This window comes from Ctenopharyngodon idella, chromosome 9, assembly GCF_019924925.1.
Source record: "Ctenopharyngodon idella isolate HZGC_01 chromosome 9, HZGC01, whole genome shotgun sequence".
Taxonomy (NCBI): Eukaryota; Metazoa; Chordata; class Actinopteri; order Cypriniformes; family Xenocyprididae; genus Ctenopharyngodon; species Ctenopharyngodon idella.
The window spans coordinates 16701554-16723050 of record NC_067228.1 but is presented as its reverse complement, the minus strand read 5'-3'; the positions used below and the strand labels follow the sequence as shown (position 1 = coordinate 16723050).

At 36.4% G+C, this 21497-nt stretch overlaps 1 protein-coding gene across 2 annotated transcripts in view; it reads right to left on the bottom strand.

The window, feature by feature from the left end:
* Positions 1-21130, bottom strand: part of ncam2 (neural cell adhesion molecule 2) — a 231487-nt gene extending 210357 nt beyond the window's left edge. The window contains exon 1 of one of the 2 annotated variants that reach the window (XM_051905572.1): positions 20881-21130. In XM_051905572.1, coding sequence (XP_051761532.1) covers positions 20881-20932 — 52 coding nt within the window. In that variant the 5' untranslated portion in view covers positions 20933-21130. Of the gene's footprint in view, positions 1-20008; positions 20055-20880 lie in introns of those variants that run through there. The other variant, XM_051905571.1, reaches the window with a different exon arrangement.
* Positions 21131-21497: the final 367 nt, after the last annotated feature.

The following is a 21497-nucleotide window of genomic DNA, read 5'->3' as shown; positions in this document are numbered from 1 at the left end:
TGCTTGTGATTGACAGGAAGCCGCCCACATTTAACCCACTTCCAGAGATTGCGCAACCTTAACCTTAAAAACCACAGGATGATAAACACATCAATAAATAAACAAATAAATACTGAGCTTAATATGTTGACAGGCAGGTGAAGTATTAGTCATAACAAATCCATGTTTTCACCGGCCCTTCCACAGTAGATTAATCTGATCAAGTGATCAAGACCTCACAGGCCATGTTTACCACAAGCTGTTATCGCCTCTGGTGAACATTCAGTCTGTCTCTGATCTGCACGTCTTAAAGAGAGTCTTATGCTGTTCGCCTTTGATGCATGGATTGATTATGTCATCAAAGTATGAAGCACATATGTAGCCTAGATTAGAAAATAATTATCAGTGAGGAGGAAAAAGTCTCAAGAGATGCAATCTAAGAAGCATCAATCCACATAGATGTAGACATTCATAAAGTACAAAGAGATAAAGGGCTCTAGCACAGTAGAACGAATTAAGCAGATCAGGAGCTATGATATCACAAAACGTCAGAAAACTTTCAGTGCTGTGGTCAATACTCTTTGCACCACTGGTCATCAAAAGTCTATTTAATGGTTGTCAAAAATGAAGAGGCATAGAAAAACTGCAAAATTCATATTTGCAAAAAAAAGTCTAATAATTGGCCTTAAAGAATTAGTTCACTTTAAAATGAAAATAACCCCAAGATTTACTCACCCTCAAGCCATCGTTTTTTAAATTTGAATAAAATGAAAACTAAAAGACTTTCAAATTACATGAGCCAATATTTTATTCACAACAGAACATAAATAACAAAGGTTTAAACTGAGAAATTTTACAAATTTATGCACAAAATCATTTTAAATTTGATGCCTGCTACAGGTCTCAAAACAGTTGGGATGGTGGCATGTTTACCATGGTGTAGCATCTCCTCTTCTTTTCAAAACAGTGTGAAGACATCTGGGCATCGAGGTTATGAGTTTCTGGAGTTTTGGTGTTGGAATTTGGTCCCATTCTTGCCTGATATAGGTTTCCAGCTGCTGAAGAGTTTGTAGTCATCTTTGACGTATTTTTCTCTATAGGTGAAAGATCTGGACTGCAGGCAGGCCAACTCAGCGCCCGGACTCTTCTACGGCGAAGCCATGCTGTTGTAATATGCAATATGTGGTTTTGCATTGTCCTGCTGAAATACACAAGACCTTCCCTGAAATAGACGTCGTCATCGTCATCGTCGTCTTTTCCACTTTGAAACAGACCATTTTAAATGAGCCTTGGCCCAAAGGACACGATGGCGCTTCTGGACCATGTTCACATATGGCTTCCTTTTTGCATGATAGAGCTTTAGTTAGCATCTGCAGATGGCACGGCGGATTGTGTTTACTGACAGTGGTTTCTGGAAGTATTCCTGGGCCCATTTAGTGATGTCATTGACACAATCATGCCGATAAGTGATGCAGTGTCGTCTGAGGGCCCGAAGACCACGGGCATCCAATAAAGGTCTTCAGCCTTGTCCCTTACGCACAGAGATTTCTCCAGTTTCTCTGAATCTTTGGTGATGTTATGCGCTGTAGATGATGAGATTTGCAAAGCTTTTGCGATTTGACGTTGAGGAACATTGTTTTCCACAATCTTTTTATGCACTCTTTCACAGATTGGAGAGCCTCTGCCCATCTTTACTTCTGAGAGACTCTGCCTCTCTAAGACATCCCTTTTATAGCTAATCATGTTACAGATCTGATATCAATTAACTTAATTAGTTGCTAGATGTTCTCCCAGCTGAATATTTTCAAAATGTCTTACTTTTTCAGCCATTTGTTGCCCCCGTCCCAACTTTTTTGAGACCTGTAGCAGGCATCAAATTTGAAATGAGCTCATTTAGTGGACAAAAGTGTAAAATTTCTCAGTTTAAACATTTGTTATGTTATCTATGTTCTATTGTGAATAAAATATTGGCTCATGTGATTTGAAAGTCTTGTAGTTTTCATTTTATTCAAATTTAAAAAACGTACCAACTTTTCCGGAATTTGGGTTGTAATAAATATCCTGATGCATCCAAGCTTTATAATGGCAGTGAACGGGGCCAACGAGTATGAAGTTCAAGAAAGTGCATCCATCCATCATAAAAGTACTCCACACGGCTACAGGGATAATAAAGGTAAGACAAATATCCATATTTAAGTTATAAAGTAAAAAATCTAGCCAGACCACCTTCCACATTTGCAAGAGGCATTACACTTTCTTCGTAAGTTGAATACGGAAGGCAGTCTGGCGGAAGATAGATATTTTACTTTCACTGCCATTATAAAGCTTGGATGCGTCAAAATATTTATTAATATAACTCTGATTGTGTTCATCAGAAAGAAAATGGTGAGTAAATCTTGGGGTAATTTTCATCTTAAAGTGAACTAATCCTTTAAATATACTGTATATTAAACAGTACTATATACAAAAAAATCTGGTAACAAATTTAATTCATTATTATTTATAAAATATTACTGACAAAATGCATATCTTTAACTTCATGTTGTAATATGAACATTGAAGTCAATAACTACACTGATTTAATTTTCAAAGTCAATTGTAAAAGTGTGCGGTCACAGCAAAATTTCAGCCAAAATCCGCAGGAAAAAAGGTCCATTGTCTACTGTCAGTAGTGTAGCGATGTTTGAAACACAGTTCACGCAGAAATTACTTTCAAACCAAGCAGCTTTCTGTTGGTCAAGTCTGTGTCACCACCTTGACCCTGTTGTGAAATATGTGTGGGGAAAACTTTGGAATTCACAATCATGTTGATTCCTATTGCAATTACTGGATTTTACCCAAGACAATTCGAAATGTGATCGCATCTTAAGCTTTATGTGTTTGATTTACTGAAAAGAACCAACCAGCATAGTTATTCAGGAACCAGACTACACTGTATGCCTTGCTGTATGAGTTTGATTCACTGACAATTTAAATTAGTGTTTATTTACTAAAAATGATTTTTAGTAAATAAACACTAGGAATACACTAGCATTTGGGTGACCTAATATTGATGTTGTATATCTGTCACTACATTGGAACTAAATGAAAAAAGGAATAAATATGGATACCTTTGCACCTATGTCAGCGAAATGTTTATTGACCGGCGTGAACATCTCTGATTTGCTGATGCAATCCCACCTGTTTTTGCTGTTTCACACAGCACAAACCTATTTGCACGAGCAGTGCCGAATAACGACCCAATAGAGCAGTGATGGCAGCCGGTGACACTATCACAGAGACCGAATGAAAAGTAATCTGATGAAATCACAGCAGCATCACATTTGTTTCCATGCTGGCAATAATGAAAGAATCCTCACCACCCCCTCCTCTCACACACATTTCTATCTAATCCAACCACGCAAAACCTTAACAAACTCATACTTAACAACTAAACAGCCTGAGAAGTCCAAACCCATGGCACTGACCAGGTATTATTGTTGAAACGTCTTGTGATTACCATCAAATGTTCCAATATAACAGTATGACACGAAAAATAAGAGGGATAATTCACAGCTTGTCAACAAATAAAAAGCAAGAGTTACATAATAGTATGAATATACAATTCAAGAATATTCCAATCGGACCAAGCATCAGGGAATGCTGTTTTGTTGTGTCTACTCTAAAGAAAACCGGGTTTTAAACAGCCTCTTCATTGGCTTCCAACTGAAGCACTTTTAAACAACCAGAAATCTTTCCGCATTTCGGTTTTAACAAACAAGCCCTGAATTCTCATTTGGGTGGTAATTAATTACATTAAGGCTTTAATTAATGAACAGAAATCTCAGTTGGAGGCCAGAGCCCTGAGATTTTGAGTGAATGCTTTAATCAGAGGCAAAGTGGATCATAGGGAGAGAGAGAGCAGTGTTTACTAATGGGGACTGGAAAACAGCTCTCACTTCACAGGCATTTTGTTCCAACTCCATCCCAAACACTTTCATATAAACCATCACTGAGTAGAAGAATACTGCCTCGACTACACTTCCAAAATGAATACAAAACAAGTACCACTAAGGGGTGACATGCAAGCAGTGCGTAACTTCCCTCTTTTCCCTATAATTTCCTGTGAAAAAGAAATAAATAAAAAAAAAAAACATTCTTTCTTCCATGGAACACAAAAGGGGAAACTGTTCTTTTCCATTCACTTTGTCTCTGATTAAACATACTGCTTACTGCTTACAAATGCTTACATTATTTTTTTATTTTTTGAAGAAATTAATACTTTTATTTAGCATTAAATTGATGAAAAGTGACAGTAAAGACATTTATAATGTAAAAAAAAAAATGTATTTCAAATAAATATTGTTCTTTTGAACTTTATATTCATCAAATAAAAATAAAAATAAATAAATAAAAAAAATCAAAGTTTCCACAAAACAATTAAGCAGCATAACCGTTTTCAACACTGATTACAAGAAATGAGCACAAAATCAGCATAGTAGAATGATTTCTGAAAGATCATGTGACACTGAAGACTGGAGTAATGGCTGCTGAAAACTCAGCTTGGCCATCACAGGAATAAATTATATTTTAAAATACAAAAAAACAGAAAACAGTTATTTTAAATTGTAATATTATTTCACAATATATAAAATAGCAAATACCGAGCTCGGAGCCCTCTCCTTGGACAGCACACCAAATACGCATACTATTTACTCTATCATATTATGTGTAAGTGTGAACTCGTGAAAATTATATATGCTATACAGGCATAACCTGACAAGCACAAACCCACACACAAATCCACGCTCAAATTCAACTCCACACAGTCGGATTCTAATGTATGACTGCGAGAAGTGATGTCATTACAGTCTCATCACGTTTGATACAAATGAGAAAGCCATGAAGAATACGCAGAGAAATAAATTAGCAGGAGTGGTACTTGAGATTCAATGGCGTGTTCCGCATTGTTTCCAAAACAAAAGCATGAATCAGGTACACACTTCTGATAAGAAATAACTACAGCTAAGCTAGCCCTAAAGCTTCCCTCACACTACTGTAAGAAACTACTCGCTCATCTGTTTCAGGAGTGGAGAGACTGCACCTCTGAAAACAAGCAAACAAGGGAAAGGCAAGAAAAAATCTATCAGCTATTCCAACAGCAGGGGAGATTCATCTCTTTTGTGCAGTAAAGAAACACACAAGCGTACGCAAACACACACTCACAAAGGAATAGCATATGGGAGCAGGCTCAGAAAGTGCGACCGAGCAGATGTGGATTTGATGGCGTTCGGTTGCTCAGTCTGGTGAAACCCAGAGGCTGTGTGGTGGCGTTGTGTCGGTGTCAGCAAGATGAGCTGCTGCAATATGCCCCAAGTCAAACGTGAGCTCTGGACATATTGAGTGAAAATACGCTCACGTCTTCAGGCTCCCTGCTCGATTTGATTACAATGATGTGCAAGCCTACAGCTCTTATTAGTCTTGATGTTGAACTGCAATCTGTAATTATTACTTTAATGAGCTATTTCTACCTGATAAATAAGTTTGTTAGTATAAATTTAGGTATTTAGGTTGATTCAGCCATTTTAAATTATATTTGTAACTTGAATGAAACCAGTTAACTTAGATGTTACATTTGGTTACTATTTTCTTTTTAAGTGTATGCATATATTTGTGGATAGATACATAGATAGGTAGATACTTTATTCATAGATAGGTAGGTATGTAGGTAGGTTGACAGACAGACAGACAGACAGACAGACATACAGATAGATAGATAGATAGATAGATAGATAGATATAGATGGATCTATCCATTTTTAAAAAAAAATCAATCAACATAGGTAGCCCATTCTGGGATTTTTTCCACCCTGGACTGCAAAAGATAATTAAAATGATTAAATGTATAAACTAAATACAGATTTCTATAGGTGGCATTTCAATTTCTATCTAGATCACAATCATTCCAAATTGTGACCTCAGTGGGAAGTCAGCTCATTAGTGCACTCCCATTAGTACCTCCTGAATATTTAATATCAGACCCACTTTAACTATTAGCAGAGATTCATAAAGTCGCAAACTAGTGTGTTCATCTTTGAGTTGAGTCCTGCAGCACAAAACAAAATGAGTACTGGTCTAACCGCTTTTTCTTGCATCAGTCTGACGAGCATCGCCACCTGTGACTTGCTCTGGTATTTCTGTTTCTCTCTTTCTATTTTCATCATGACGGAATGATTTTTAAATGAAATTGTCAGTGTGCTCCGTTATATACACTGGTAATTGACTGTCTCAATAGACAGAGTTTACAAACAAAGATACGCATGAACCCACAAGGCAACCACAGAGCTCAGCATTCTCCTCTCTTTAATTTATTTGAAGTAAAATGAAGAAGAACAAAGGGATACGGTATATGCTGAGTTTAACACATGATCCGCAAAGAAAGCCACACACACAACTTTGATTGGTTCTGTTATGGACGAGGGCAGGAGGGAAAAATAATGTGGTTGTACATATATAAATATGGTCGTATGGTTAGGATAGCAAAATAAATATGCTTATCAACATTATCAAAAAGAAATAATTATCTTTTGTCATTGAAATCAAAAGCAACACACCTAGTCAAACCCTATGGTATTTTCATCTGCCACTTCAGGTTGAAGCTAGCCAAATTAACCAGATGTTAACATGGGCAATCACATCCTATGCAAGGAGGATAAACATGGTTTTGTGGCAACAACAATATATGTTTTGAATTCTAAATTATTGGCTTAATAAATCTTAAATAATAATAATAAGTTGCAATGTTTGATTTCAGGATGGTTCTGGTACAGGTACTATGTTGGGTCACCATAATATTAGAGAGGCACAATATAATGGTACCATATCAAGTGTCATTATTTATCAATAAATATTGGATATTTATATGAAATACTGAAATTGGATATTTAATTGTGCATGCTCATTTCACATGTTTTACATGTACATACTTTGCTGTCATTTAACACTAACTTAAATTGTTTAAGTGCTACACATCTCAAAATGAATATCTATTTATTTATAATGTACATTATAATGTACTTGTAGCATTTGAAACAATTTATTTGAGTTTTAAAGTTTTATTGTTAATTTATTTAGACCAAATAATAGGCTACACAATTTTAAACATTGACCATAACATGAAAACAATTATCATGTTAATTTTTGGAATAATTCATTATGTCCAAAGCAAATTAGCTACTAAAGCAAAACCATTTGATACACTGCCTTACTTTACCTTAGGGATGCGCCGATCCGATACTCAGTATCCGGTGTTGTGCCGAATTTCGACCCCCTGCCAAATTATTACCCCCTTCGTTGAAGTCGCTACCTGATTGCCTAATCTTAACCCCACCCCTAATCCTAACCCCTTCCCCCACACCTACTCCTAAACCTACCAATACTAGGGGGGGGTAATAATCTGGCAGGGTGTCGAAATTCGCCACAACACCGGATCGGGTTTCGGTCAGACGAGACCAATCCAAATCCGATATTGTGCATATACTGCGTTATTGTTAAGCCCCACAAAAGGCACAAAGACCTTATAAAGCACCATAAAGTTTTCATGCACTATATTCCAAGAATATTTAAATTGTTAAATTCAAGTTCACATAAATGCTTCCATCCGCTGCTGCTGCTGTCAGTCATTCTCCATTCAGCATTCAAACTGCTTGTTGCGTTTGGTTACGACAGTCAACATGATGAAACTCTCTCCAAGATGATTCAATGTTTCTATTATTATACTTGATCTGTGTAAGTATAAGGTCTATGGTTTTTGCAAAAAAGGACTTTATCTTGCTGGAGTTTATTACCGTTTCTAAATCATGTTATGGGTGTCTGTTAGATCACAACACTGGAGTACAGACAAAGGCAAAGCACTATGAATTGCTCTTCACGCGTATAGTAACTTATATTTAAAACTGTTAAAAGAAAAATGTATTGCATAGATATAATACACTACACATCAATATCTCTTCCCTTTGTGCTTTGAACTTTTCAATGCAAAGCACTGCACGCTGTGACTCCATGTTGCTTCGAGCGCATTATTCTGCGCACGGGATGCGCATAAGCGTTTTGTGCCGCTCTGTATTGGAGCCTTTCATATTATAATATTTTTGCTCATCGAAAGTTCATTAATAGCCTTTCTTGTTAGGTCCTATCTATCAGATGTTGCTGCCTCATTAAAAAGCTGTGCTATACATTTAAAATAAATGTCTTTTCATTTTATAGTATATAAATATATTTACATGATTTTCATGAATGTATTTTACAATACAAAGAGCAATGTGGAACATTTTACCAGATTTAGTGCTATACTTATTCACTTTTATTTGTTCCCCACTAAATAATGTTGAGATTTTATACAATTATTATGCAATTATGATTTTTCTAGAGTAAATTTTGCTGCTGAATTATCCAATAATCTAGTTTATAATAGTATTTTTGTCATAGATTATTATTATACATTTTTTCATTTGTTGTTTTTCTTTATAATGAAGTTGTCAGTATTTAGTAGATTCTGTTTAACACACAAAAGAGTGATTATCAGTTCAACACACAGAGGTATAGAAATTCTACATTGTTTAAAAAAAAATCAGACTGGTTCTGAAAAAATGGTATCGGTGCATCCCTACTTTACCTTGGTAATCACACATTTCATGGCATATTCACCATGCCCATCTCATTCACACTTCCTCCTCCTAACCCTTATTCACCCTACCATCGGCAACCTTCCAATTTCCACCAGACCTCTCGCACATTTGACACCTGCTAATCTCGCCATATCACCGCTCCCCCCTTTCTGTGCTGTTTTGATCCGTTTTAACAGCAAAGCCTCCTGTGGCTCACTAACAAGCACCCTCCTGCTCTTAAAGATCACGAGTGCTCCAATTTATTTCTGCCATAGCACATCTTCCAGCACTGATATCTCAAGCAACAATCCTACCGGTGGCCTTTCTCTCCACATCGACCACTTTATTCTAGAGCTGTCATCTTCCTCTTCCACTTTGGTACAGCCAAGTTCACTAACACATTCCTTACCCTTGCCACACTCTCTCACACTTGGGTAACCACTTCCCTTATTCCCTGTGGCCTTGTGACCCTTCTCTTTTCCTTTGCGCTGGCCAGCACAGAGCGCTAACAGGTGCCCTACCCCGCTAATTAACAGTGTGCGTCCCCGAGTGGCTTTGGGACGGCTCATTTGCACACGGTGGGAAACCCTTTCTAATTGCATTTTCAGCAGGCTGATTAAAACCAAGCAATAAATCACTTACTGCAGCTGACTTTGAATTGAGCCATCAGGCTTGGCAATGTGAAAACAACACTAGTTTTCCACCCAGTATGGCGTCTGTCACAGCCACACAGTTGTGTAGGGCTGGGTCTTTGAGATTGCTACTTTTTAGAAAGCAAATATCATCTTGTTCCCCACTTTGTAGATTTAATTAAAGAGGGATCTACCGGCATTGATTCAGTTGAGGCATTTGCACTCGAGGAGATAAAGAGAAGGGAAAAGCAAGAGAGAACGGACAAGGGGGAAAAAACTGCCATCAGATACCTCTTACTCTTTACACAGCCTGTGTAATGAATCAGGTTTGTCCAGATCCATTGTTAATGAGGATAATTTCCCTGGTGCCAAACTTTCAGTTCATATGGACACACACACACTGCACAAACATAAAGGCCATCCACTTATTAATTTAAAACCATGGGAGTTGCATCCTATAAGATGTATCTCACTGACTTGTCATTAAAATATCAGACAGATCAGCTTTGCATTTGCTCAAATCTTCTAACATTTTTTAACAATAAACATGGCAAAACTGCTAAAACTGGAAAGTTAACAAGTAATTAAAAATTTTTTTTACCAAATCATAATTATAATTCAATAGCATAGCTCATTTTTCTATATAAAAATAAGTTCTCTTTAAACAATTGGTTGTGGCCACAACTTGTCTGGGTAAAAATGATCTATTGTTCATTTACTTATCGTCATTAGAACGATCAGGATAGCGATTCCTAAAATCCAAACAACACGTAACAACAAAAACATGACCAGTGAAGCCCCAGTCATGAACAATTCTTATAAGCAGTTCTTTTTTGTGAATTAAATACATAAAGCATGACCAGACTAGCCCGATTCTCATAACAAATGACTTTTTAAACAGTTATCATTTTAAATAGCTTTGAAAAACTGCCATGTAAGAAAAATAGAAATATAAAACTGAAATAAAAACTGAAATATATCCAAATCAAATCAGAATCGAATCAAGATCTTGTGAATCAAAGTCAATCAGGAAATTTCAATAAGTACAATAACCAGCCCTACAGCAAACCTAAAACTGCAGCATGAACAATGCTACTTTGTAAACACACACACAAAAGGACTGCTGATTAAAGACTTTGACAACCAGTTTTATAATAATTCCTTTTGAGAACTACTTACTCTATCTTAGAACAAAGCCAATTAATATTATTTATCTTCATTACATTCAAACATTCAGGCATGTACCTGCGATGCTTATATCTGCTACACAAAATAATAAATACAATATAGCTAGCTCTAAACCCGGAGGATCATTTACACCATCACGATTATATATACCATTTATATATAGCCACTTCGCCCAGCACTAACACTTACTTAATGTTAAATGTTAAGGCATTATATACATAATAGTATGACTTTCTGTAAAGCTGCTTTGAAATGATGTGTATTGAGAAAAGCAATGCATCCAAAGCAATACACAAATAAATTTGACTTGACACTATCAAAATCAATGATTTCTCTGTCTTGGCACCTATAAAGTGATGAAATCTACCATAGCAAATGACACCATGCTTACTGCCTAACGAACCTACGAACCATGTGCATCTTGAAAAAAGACACTGTAGGCAAATATTTATATCAATATGATGATTCCATATCACAAATTTACCATTTACGCACATCACATTTAAATAAATAAATAAATAGTGTGAAAACGATTACGAAAAACTGTTAAAGTAGCAATGTTGTACAACACTGAGAAGAAAGTGAGAATCAAAGCTACTGCCAAAAAAGAAAGAAAAAAAGCACCAATCAGATAAATATCGTCAAGCTCTCCGTAACGCATTCAGAAACACATCCAACATTACGAAAAGCAGCCCTATTCCCACAAACACACCGACCCGTAGGTACATTAATCATTAAAGCAACAACTGTCACATGATATGACTTATCTGTGCTTTAAATAATGATCCTCTGTGTGCGGCACAGCAAGACAGTGGCTGGCCATGAAAGCTTTCATCACAGTGATGAAATGTTCTTCGGTTGTACTGTGGCAGCAGGGCCAAACAGAGCTTTAATCATTCATTTACTTCTCTCTGGAAATACATATCATATTTACTCCTTAAAAGCAGCTATCGATGTTCGTCTCGCATGTCACTGCAGCAGTTTATAAATTCGGGGCCACGCAAATATGTTTAGAGGTCACTTTCCAATGTCAAACTGCATTATCACTAAAGGCACACACAGACCTGACTCTGGTTATAATTACATAGAGAGTTTGAGAGTGCATAGGGATAAAATAGCCTTGATAATGTCCTTTGCGTATCTCTGTTTGAAGCTAAACATATTCCATTTCACAATGACTTGGGGAAGTATATAATTTTATATGAAGTATCCTATAGAGTGTGACTGAGTCTGAGTCAAGCTTCTTCAACAATACATATGCATCATTCCCAGGCAATATTAGGTTCAGCAGTAATGGTCGTTTTTCGGGTTGATATGGGAGCGGTTAAAAATCCTCCCAACGGTCCTCATTATTGCCATTGTTTGGAGGCATAAGCCATAGCAGCCCAGAACAGTGTCCCAAGCTAGCTGAAGCTCATTGTACAACATTTCAGGAGGAATATTTTCATAACTCACACATTCTTTTCATTCAGTTCTGCTGGTCTTTCTCCCTCTATCACTCACTCACTGTTCCTGGAGATAGACTGGCACCTCTTAAAAAGGTTAAGCAGCGCTTTTGCGTTTAAGGGGGATAATGCAAGCTGATTGCTGAATACACTTACCACAATGCCATTTTATTACAGAAAATGAATCGTAACACTACAGGTTCAAAGCAGACGTGTGGTTGGAGGCCAGGTTTGTTTAAAACATATTTTTTAAAATATGTTTAAATGTCTGCACAAAAAGCTACAGAAGAATAAAGCACACTGACTCAACATTTCTTTTGAGTTTTTCACTATTTCCAACATCTTTTGCCTTCAATCTGGTTAATTTTAAATGGTCCTGCGGTGTGAGAAATTAATTTTTAAAAAGTACAAAATGTTCCATGTAGTCTCTTAAATAACATGAACTCATAAAAGCTTTGAATTAGCATTAAAGGAATTAGAATAGCATTTCACATGTCACACCTCAGAATATCTCAACTCCTCAAATGTATTTTAATGTCTATCTATTTGCATAATCAATTTTTGACTTTCATTCATCACAAAAACCATAAAACTTGTTAAACTTTAAAACAGTAAAACCATTTTTACCCCAAAATGGTCTGATAAAGTCTCAAAGTACAAATTATTATCTTCTAAGGAAAATGTAGAAATTTCTTGTCTTAAAGTCACAATGCCACAGAAATAGTGACAGATCTTTTCTTCTGTTTTGTCAGATTATTGAAAAGGAAAGAAATAGGGCACAGCTTGATCGAGTTATGAAATCGGTTAAAAGTTATGAGTTAAAAAAAACTTTAAGATCGTTCACAATAAGATCATTGAGGTACATTTAGAAAATAGATAGGGTTTCATTCCATTCCATTCCAACTCTAAAGAGCACTGAAGACAGATGAAGTCAAACCCACATTTTAAAACAAATATTTTCTCCTCACACTTGTCTTTAATCCCTCAATCATAATCCCTCTAAATGTCTGATGCAGACTACCTGTTGTTTGAATTGGTGTAACTCTCATATAGCGTAACACTCTCGTAGTGGTTAAGGATATGGATATATAAGACCTAAGCCTTAAAGCCTGCATGGTTTATATGCTCATTTTTTATTCTCTAACTTTTTATGGTCTCAATTCATCACTGTCCTCTAATCTAAATGTGGTGTACACTCGTGAAGAGAATGTTTGCTGCCAGCACTGTGCCCCTGGGAAAAAACGGTGGACTGCTCTCCAGTCTCTTTTCTCTCGTATCTGTCCACTAGAACCAATTATCTCCAAAATGTCCCAGTCTGAGAACCAAGCCATTTCTTAAATGCATTGGTGGTCTCAGATTCAGACTTTCTCAATAGTACAGTTGTAGAAACCACTGAGCAAAGCAAAATAGTGGACTATTTAACCACAAGTCCATAAAGCCCTTGCTAGATCATTCAAACAATCACTGGCCTACCAGATCAATATCTTTCAGAGACTATATTACAATCTTGTACCTGCAAAAAAGGACTGACATACAGCACCATGGTTGAGCAAAAGATCCAACCATGTTGTATGTTTAAACTGTCAGAAGCATGTTTGAAAGTTGCACAAGATGAAAGAACGTCAGGTTTTAATAGGATGGAACACTGTTGGCTATCTAGAACAATCGAGAGAGAACACCCATTATAATGAACATCATTTCGCTAACAGTAAAATTGCACTCTATTCTATGGAGCAGCATGCTGACTCTTAATACTTTTTAAATTGATTTTCATATAGAACTCCCGCGGGGGGCAATTCCATTTCCATACGAGCTTGTGTGGCACTCTATTCACTCAATTAATCGCATAATACGATCAATTTCTGCACCAAGAGAAGTCACACTCCAGCGTTTTCTCATAAGAACAGCTTAGTGTTTTAGCCTTTTTATAGCATGCTCCAAGCTCTGTTATGTAGTGTAAAAATCACAGAAAACATGGCTGGAAAAATGTAAAGAAAAATAGCAGCATTTTTGATATCTCATCCCCTGAGCCACAGGAGGGCTGAGAGTAACACTGGAATTGTACAAGTTTGCCTAGAGCTGGTGATATATGAAGCCAGAGATCCTTGTAATTGTCTTTGAGAGAGAATGGGAGATGAGAATTCATATAATTGGAATTAACAACAGGCATATCTTAAGAATTCCCAACAGTCATTCTGTTATTGATAGTGTTCAAATATCAAGATGTGTTAAATGTATATTCAGGCTCTTCTATTGGTTCATCAGATGTCAAAATGCACTAACATTATACTGTATTCTAACAAGATAACTATAATTGTAAATAAATAAATACAAAGACTGGGTAGGTTTTCAAAGCAGAGGTTAAAGTTAAGGTTAAACTGTAAAACTGCTTTGCTTTTTATTGAGCTGTTAACAATGCCAAGGTCATGGGTTCGATTCCAAGGGAATGCAAGAACTGACCAAAAAAAAAAAATAAAAATAAAAAAAGTATACCTTGGAGTTAGCAAAAGGTTATACATCTAACATTATTTTTAATGAAAGTAGTACAAATATGCACTTAATACTAATTTAATTTATGATTTCCAGATAATGTTTTAAAAAAAGACAGTAAGTATGATTATAAATAGGTCTTGACTTTATACATTAAAATATAGTGCTAGAAATTATACACATCTTTTATACATGAAAATGTACACTACTACCGTTCAAAAGTTTGAGGTTAGTAAGATTTTTAATGAATATTTAATCTCTCTTATGCTCGCAAAGGATGCATTTTTTTAATCAAAAATACAGCAAAAACACTAATATTATACAATTTAAAATAATTGTTTTCTATTTCAATATATTTTAAAATGTATATTATTCCTGATCCTAAAGCAAAATTTTCAGTTTCCATTACTCCAGTCTTAAGTATGAAATGATCCTTCAGAGGTCATTCTAATATACTGATTTGGTGCTCAAAAAACACATCTTGTTACTGTATTATAGATTTTGAAAGCAGTTGCGCTGTTCAGTTCAAAAGAACAGCATTTATTTGAAACAGAATGTCTTTACTGTCACTTATTAAACACACCTAACCCGCTAATCAAGGTCTTCAGACTCACTAGAAACTTCATGTGTGTTGGAGCTAGTTGGAGCTAAAGTCTGGAGGACATTGGCCCTCCAGGAGCAGGATTGGACACCCCTGATTTAATGCATCCTTGCTGAATAAAAATAGGCTATTACTTTCTTTAAAAAAAAAAAAAAAATATTATATATATATATATATATATATATATATATTTGAACTGTTGCACGTATATCTAAATTTTTATATACATAAAAAAAGTCATAATGTTGTAAGCTTTATTGTACTAAATGAAGTCAAAATATGATTTGAGACATTATAGGGGTGTAACGGTACACAAAAATGATGGTTCGCTACATACCTCGGTATTGAAGTCAAGGTTCGGTATGGATTTGGTACAGCAGGAGGGAGAAAACTAAACATAAAATTGCTTTTTTTCTAATCAATTAAACAGTGATTTACTGAACAAATTGTGTCTCTGTCTTTAAATAAATTTAATTATAATAAAAATTTTCTTAAGGATAAAAAAATCTTTCTCTGCTAATGCTGTGAACTATATACAGGGAGCACTTTCTTGCACATTATTATAATATTAAAGATTATAATTAACAACAGAACCCAAATTATTTGCTATTTATTTTTAGATATAATAATCAACAACACTCACATAAACACTGTATGCAAATATGTAAATTGCATATAAGGCAGTTTGCATTAACTTCTAAATCTTTTTCTACTCCAATTCGATGTTAAAATATATTCATTTACAAAGTGGCCATCATAACTTGTTTTCATGACAGATTTAAACATACATTAAACAAAAATCAAGATAGGTTTAGTAAAATATAATGAATATATATAGGCTAATATAGTGCATATATGTAGCGAAAGAGTACTTACAAGCTGTGGACACTGAATGGCATTTCTGAGGTAAATGCTACGTGACATTGTTTACAAGCTGTTTTATTGACATCTTGTTGCAGTTGAAACAGTGATTGAGCTATTACATGAAATGTTTCAGTAAGTTGTACTACATCTTTCAACATACCTTCAGATGTTCATGTTGATTCTGTAACTAGTATTAAAGAGAAAGAGATGATCGCACTCACTCACACTCAGCGTTGCCGCTTGAACTGAGGCGCCTACAACGATCTGTCACGCCACATCAAAGAGCTATAAATCGGCATTTATTGTTTGAATTTCATAATAAAATGGACAGAATTTGAGGGATGAGACTTTGTTTCTTATCGAAAGTAACAAAACACAGAGCTTATTGCGATTAATGGTGGAAATGGTGGTTAAAAGTGCTTAATGGGCTATAACTCTGTATTCGTAGGTACACATTTGTACCGAACCGAAAGACGCACACTGAACATTTTCGGTACAAATATGTGTACCGTTACACCCCTAGAGATTAGTAATGACAGAGCAGCTGTTAATATTCTGAAGCAGTGAACACTGTCACAATTACATAAGAAAAGGTAACATGAACTTGTTAACATTTCAAATGCACCATGATTTATTAGGGTTAAGTTAGGCTCTGTTCCTACTTTCTACTTCCATTGGCTTTGATTGTGTTTGTACTTATCTAATGATATTTTCTATCCCCTAACTCTACACCTTTCAGAATCCTTTCTGCATCTTTAAGCTTTCATTAATACAGTATTAGACTGTTTTCCTCATGGAGGTAATGGTGATTTCAGGTTTTACTATCCTTGCCTACATTGTGGGGACCAAATGTACTTGCAAATCCTAACCCACACACACACTTTCATTCCACTAATTTACAACCACATCCTACAGAAATGCCCTCAGAGAGAATGTTATGGCGTTCTAATCAAACCACTAAACATTCACACCCAGACAGCACACAATTCCAGGGCATAAATCTATTAATGCTCCACTGTTAGCATTCATTGGGAGATTTGGAGGAATCCCTTCATTATAGCACTTAACACCTCGAAAGACTTTGTCCACTGAGACCAGCACGGCACACAATTTATCACCGGGAGCTTCAATGAAGCTAGACACACACACGCGCGCACACACACTGCTATGAGCCAACCTGCAATATCAAAGACCTGAGAGAGCTAAAGTACTAATGGATATCAGCACAGCAAATTGCTCTCCCTCTGAAGACAATCCAACAATCCTGCAAACAAAAAAAGCAAGCCAAAAAAACTTTTTTAAGAATACCAAAAGTGGAGGGACATCCATAAAAATAAATTAGAAAAATTCCCAGGCCCGGTTAATTTTATCAACACCCAGGTGAAAAAAAATGTACCAGAATTTTTATACTAAAAAATTCTTCTTTAGAACTTCTTAAGATAATCTTAAGAACATCTGAAGCCGCTTTTCCACCGTAGGGCCGAACGGTTCTCATTGCGTAACCGTTCTATTCCGTGCCAATCCGGGCCAGCTGTTACGGTTTCGGTTTCATTTTCCACTCTGGGGCTGGTAACGGCCGCTCTTTGGAATGTCAGTCGTTGCCTTACTGACGATATGAGATGTAAATAACGGCCGTGTTATGGAGGGTGATCAGATAATTCTTTTAATTGTATTATTAATTTGTGTTTACATCGCTCAAATAGAGCACTTAGCCAGAAACTGGTAGCCAGGAAACATACAAGTGACAAATCCTTTGTGTCGACATCACTTCACGCATTCTACCAGCACGATTAGTTAGACAACCGTGCCGAGAATTCCGGGCCGAGAACGGTTTGTAATCGTGCCGTGCCATACCAGGCTTCAGTGGAAACACAACTGGAACCGTTCCTTACCATTCTAAGAACCGTTTGGCCAGACGATGGAAAAGCGGCTTAAGTGTACTCAGCTGTGCTATTTTGAGACACCATGAATATGAACTAAAATGTGCTTTTAACATTAATACAGAGATAGTATGTTAAAAGGACATTTCAGTTCATATTCATGGTGTCACAAAATAGCACAGTTGAGTACACTTAGATGTTCTTAAGTACTAAAGAAGAATTTTTAGTATATTAACTACAAAATTAGTGCACGAAAATAGAGCACTTTAAGTACATTATGGAAGTGTACTTTTTTTTTCACCTGGGCAGCCCTGGAGGTGCACCATCCAAGCGGCAGGTGTTGCGCACTGATGAAATTCATGAGAGAACATCAAGCTAAATTACAGTTGAACTGACATCACACGCTGACTCTAACAAGCCTATATCATCAAGGGATTTCAATGATGATAAGTTGATGAACAAGCCAAGGTTCACTGCAACTGTCAGTCACAAAAAACTTCCTAAGACAACAAGAGGAGGGCTAATTAAAGTGGGATGTGGTTATTCTAGAAGAGTGACATCCTAATGTGTGAATGCTTGTGAAGTACTAGGCTCATATTAAAAGCAGCTAGCGTACAGATTCTTAATGCATTCTTAATAAAATTCTTAATAAATAAAGTATAAATAAATATATCCGACACAACCTTGCTCGGGGCAAAAAAATGTTCATTACTTTAAATCTAGCAGTAGGGATTCTAATTAATGTCTGTGATTTGAATTTTTTGAATAAGTTCCCCCAAAAGATTATTTCATTGGCCCTTTCTGCAGAATGGTGGAGAGAAGTGTCTTTTAGCATCAGGAATGAGTCATTGAATCAGTCAAGGGCTGTTCACATTGACAGCAATTTGCAGGGATAGTAACCAAAGGTTATTCATTTTCAAAGAGAGTTACATGAGTGGCACGAGTCAATTTACGAAAACGAGCAGCAACAGACTACCAGTGGGAGCCCACCAAGTGATCCAGCCCCGTACAGAGTTGGATACCGCAGCAAAGTAAAGTAGGAAAGACAACCAACCACAGTGCAGTGTGTGAATCTGCAACTTCGAGTGATTAAATCGCTGCTTTCAATCAACAGAAAAAAAGACAACAAAATAGCCAAGAGTTTCATTTATGTATGGTCATAAGTCATTTTTACAACATTCTTAGTTCATCACATTAAAAACTGAAGGAAAGACATGCCTCCTTGAGTCTTTCAGCAAATATTCAAACAAAATGATTCATTCATTCATTTTGTTCAATAACAGTTGCTGTATTCGAAACTGCACAGTGTACTACTTTTAGTATTCCTTTCCTGCCATAGAAAGACATAATTAATATAAGAATAGTATGCGGTTTCAAATTCAGCAACAAACGAGATGTTCGTTCAGCAAGTCCAAACAATGACATGCTCGTTCAAAGGCTTTTTGCGTGTTCTATAGACATTTTTTAAGGTAGGTAAGCAGTCAAATGCTTCAAATGGGACTAAATGAAAAAGAAGACTGAGTCAACATTCTTTTAGTTCAAAAATTCATTCATTCACTTTTTACTAAACACAAATGCTGCCTTCAACTTCACCTGAGATGTAGGCCATTACATGTCACAGAATTCAGTTTTCTATCATTTTTATTATATTTTATATTTAACGTTTATGTTTATATGATTTTCACTTCAATGACTTATGTATGCATGGTAGCCTATAACAAATTTATTTTAAATGCGAGTGATTAACTTTGTATTTTGTTGTCCACAAGATCCTTTCTACTTGGTGCCTTAATATCAAAGCATGAAAATGAAATAATTTTGCAGATAATCATTCACAACAGACTTGTTTGAAACCATGTTTCACATTGACACGCCTTCCCAACGTCACAACTCGGCCACTTCGGTTTCATCTAAATTCCGAGTTTGTGTTCGAATCTCCACTTGAAGGCCGCAAATGGTTGGATCTGCATTTCAACACCCGCACGCCCATGCTCGCTATAATAGTCGCCAAATTAATACTAAAATCAATCATTCAAACCACAGTCATATTAGCCTAAATAAATATGGGCAAAAAATGCAAGACGCTTTAGGAACCTTTCTGTCAAAGTTCTTATTGTGATAACATTAGCGGCTTATATCATGTTCCATATGAAAGTGTAGACATAAATTGTCATTTTGTAGGGGCAACGTGGAATTTACAGTAGTTTCATTGTTTATCTGTTGACTAGCATGTCAGCCTTGCTGTGTAAACAAAAGGGGGCTCTCTGAAGTTGGATAAAACTAACCGTCATTGAAATCCGAGGAACGGTCTTCCATCCAACGATTTCCCAATAGAGTAGATAGGCTATATGCCATTTCTGTTCTGGCACACATCGACGGTGCTTGATGATGGTGGTCGCGCTTTTCTAAATGAGTTAATTTGTAGCGCTCTACCCCCACCTGCCGTCGCCTGAAAAATACCAGCATCTAAAATACATACACACTTCACAAGACTTTGGAAGCTGATGGTCAAGTTCAAAGACGCGCTTGAGTCATTAGAGCTGTGAACTACATACCTCCAATGTGTGTTTGTTGTTAACACTTGCACAAAGCGCCTCCACCCATAAATGTAAATGCTTTATTCTGGTTACCTCAGGAAAATAACTCTGCTCAATGTAACTTACACTAAATGAATCGGTTTTTTGTTTTTTATTGAATCATTAATATTTAATAAAATAAAACAAAAAATGAAAGCATATATATATAGTTTTTTCCTACGTAAAAGAAGCATACAAAACATGTCATACGTAATTATAAAAAGTTACTTTTTGTCTGAGATTACGATCAAATGCAATCAATTGCCCATCTAAATCTAGCAAACGCTATAGATCTCCTCCAGACCACCTCGAGAACCGTCTGCAAGAATTCATAAGCCCCACATGAATCTATGATAACAAGTGCAAACAAAGAGAGCCTTTGCACTGTTAATAAAAGGTAAGCTTAATCTATCAAAAGAAATGTTTTCTCCAAAGGGACGTGCCCAAACTGCAAAGCAGCACACAACAAATCCGCCCCACTCCTCGTACGTCCCCCTCATTCAGATAGACCCCTTCTGCAAAGAGACCAAGTCTATTTTCTCAGACTTCTCATTTTCATGCTCGCAATCATGCGTCCATACCTTGGCTGCCACCGACGAGCAATCCGAGGAAACAGAGGACGGTCCGAATCATTTTCAGCAGGTCCTGATGGACAGCGGCCAGTGCTCGAAGTGAGTTGAACGGACGCTGGACGCTGGTTCTCCCTCTCCGCGCGTGTCAGTCGCTGGCGCGCACGAGCTCGCTCACTACTCACTCGCTCACTGTCTGCCACAGAAGAGATCTGTTGAGGAGCTGTAAGCAGCTGCCTCAATGCAGTACTTTTTCAAATGCGCCGAACCAGCCCAACCTACCAGCAGCAGTGCATCGCGGCAGGTAGAAACCAATGCCCATCATCAGTTCAGTCATAGTATTGATTATTCAGAAGCCTCCCATAAACAGTGGAGCCCTGAAGTCTAAAACCACATTAAAAATCTGAAATGTTCTCTCATTTCAACGTGAAATTGATCGGATTTATGATTTTGAAAATGTACAATATAGCCTAAAAAAAAGTGATGATAAAAACAAAAATTTTAGATTCCCATATCAAAACATTGATCATGTGAACTTCTCTGGACAAAAAGTCAGATTTTTTATTTTATTTTATTTTTTGCTTTGAATAAAGCTCAAGATGGTCTTTAATATTTTGCATTTTTAGTCC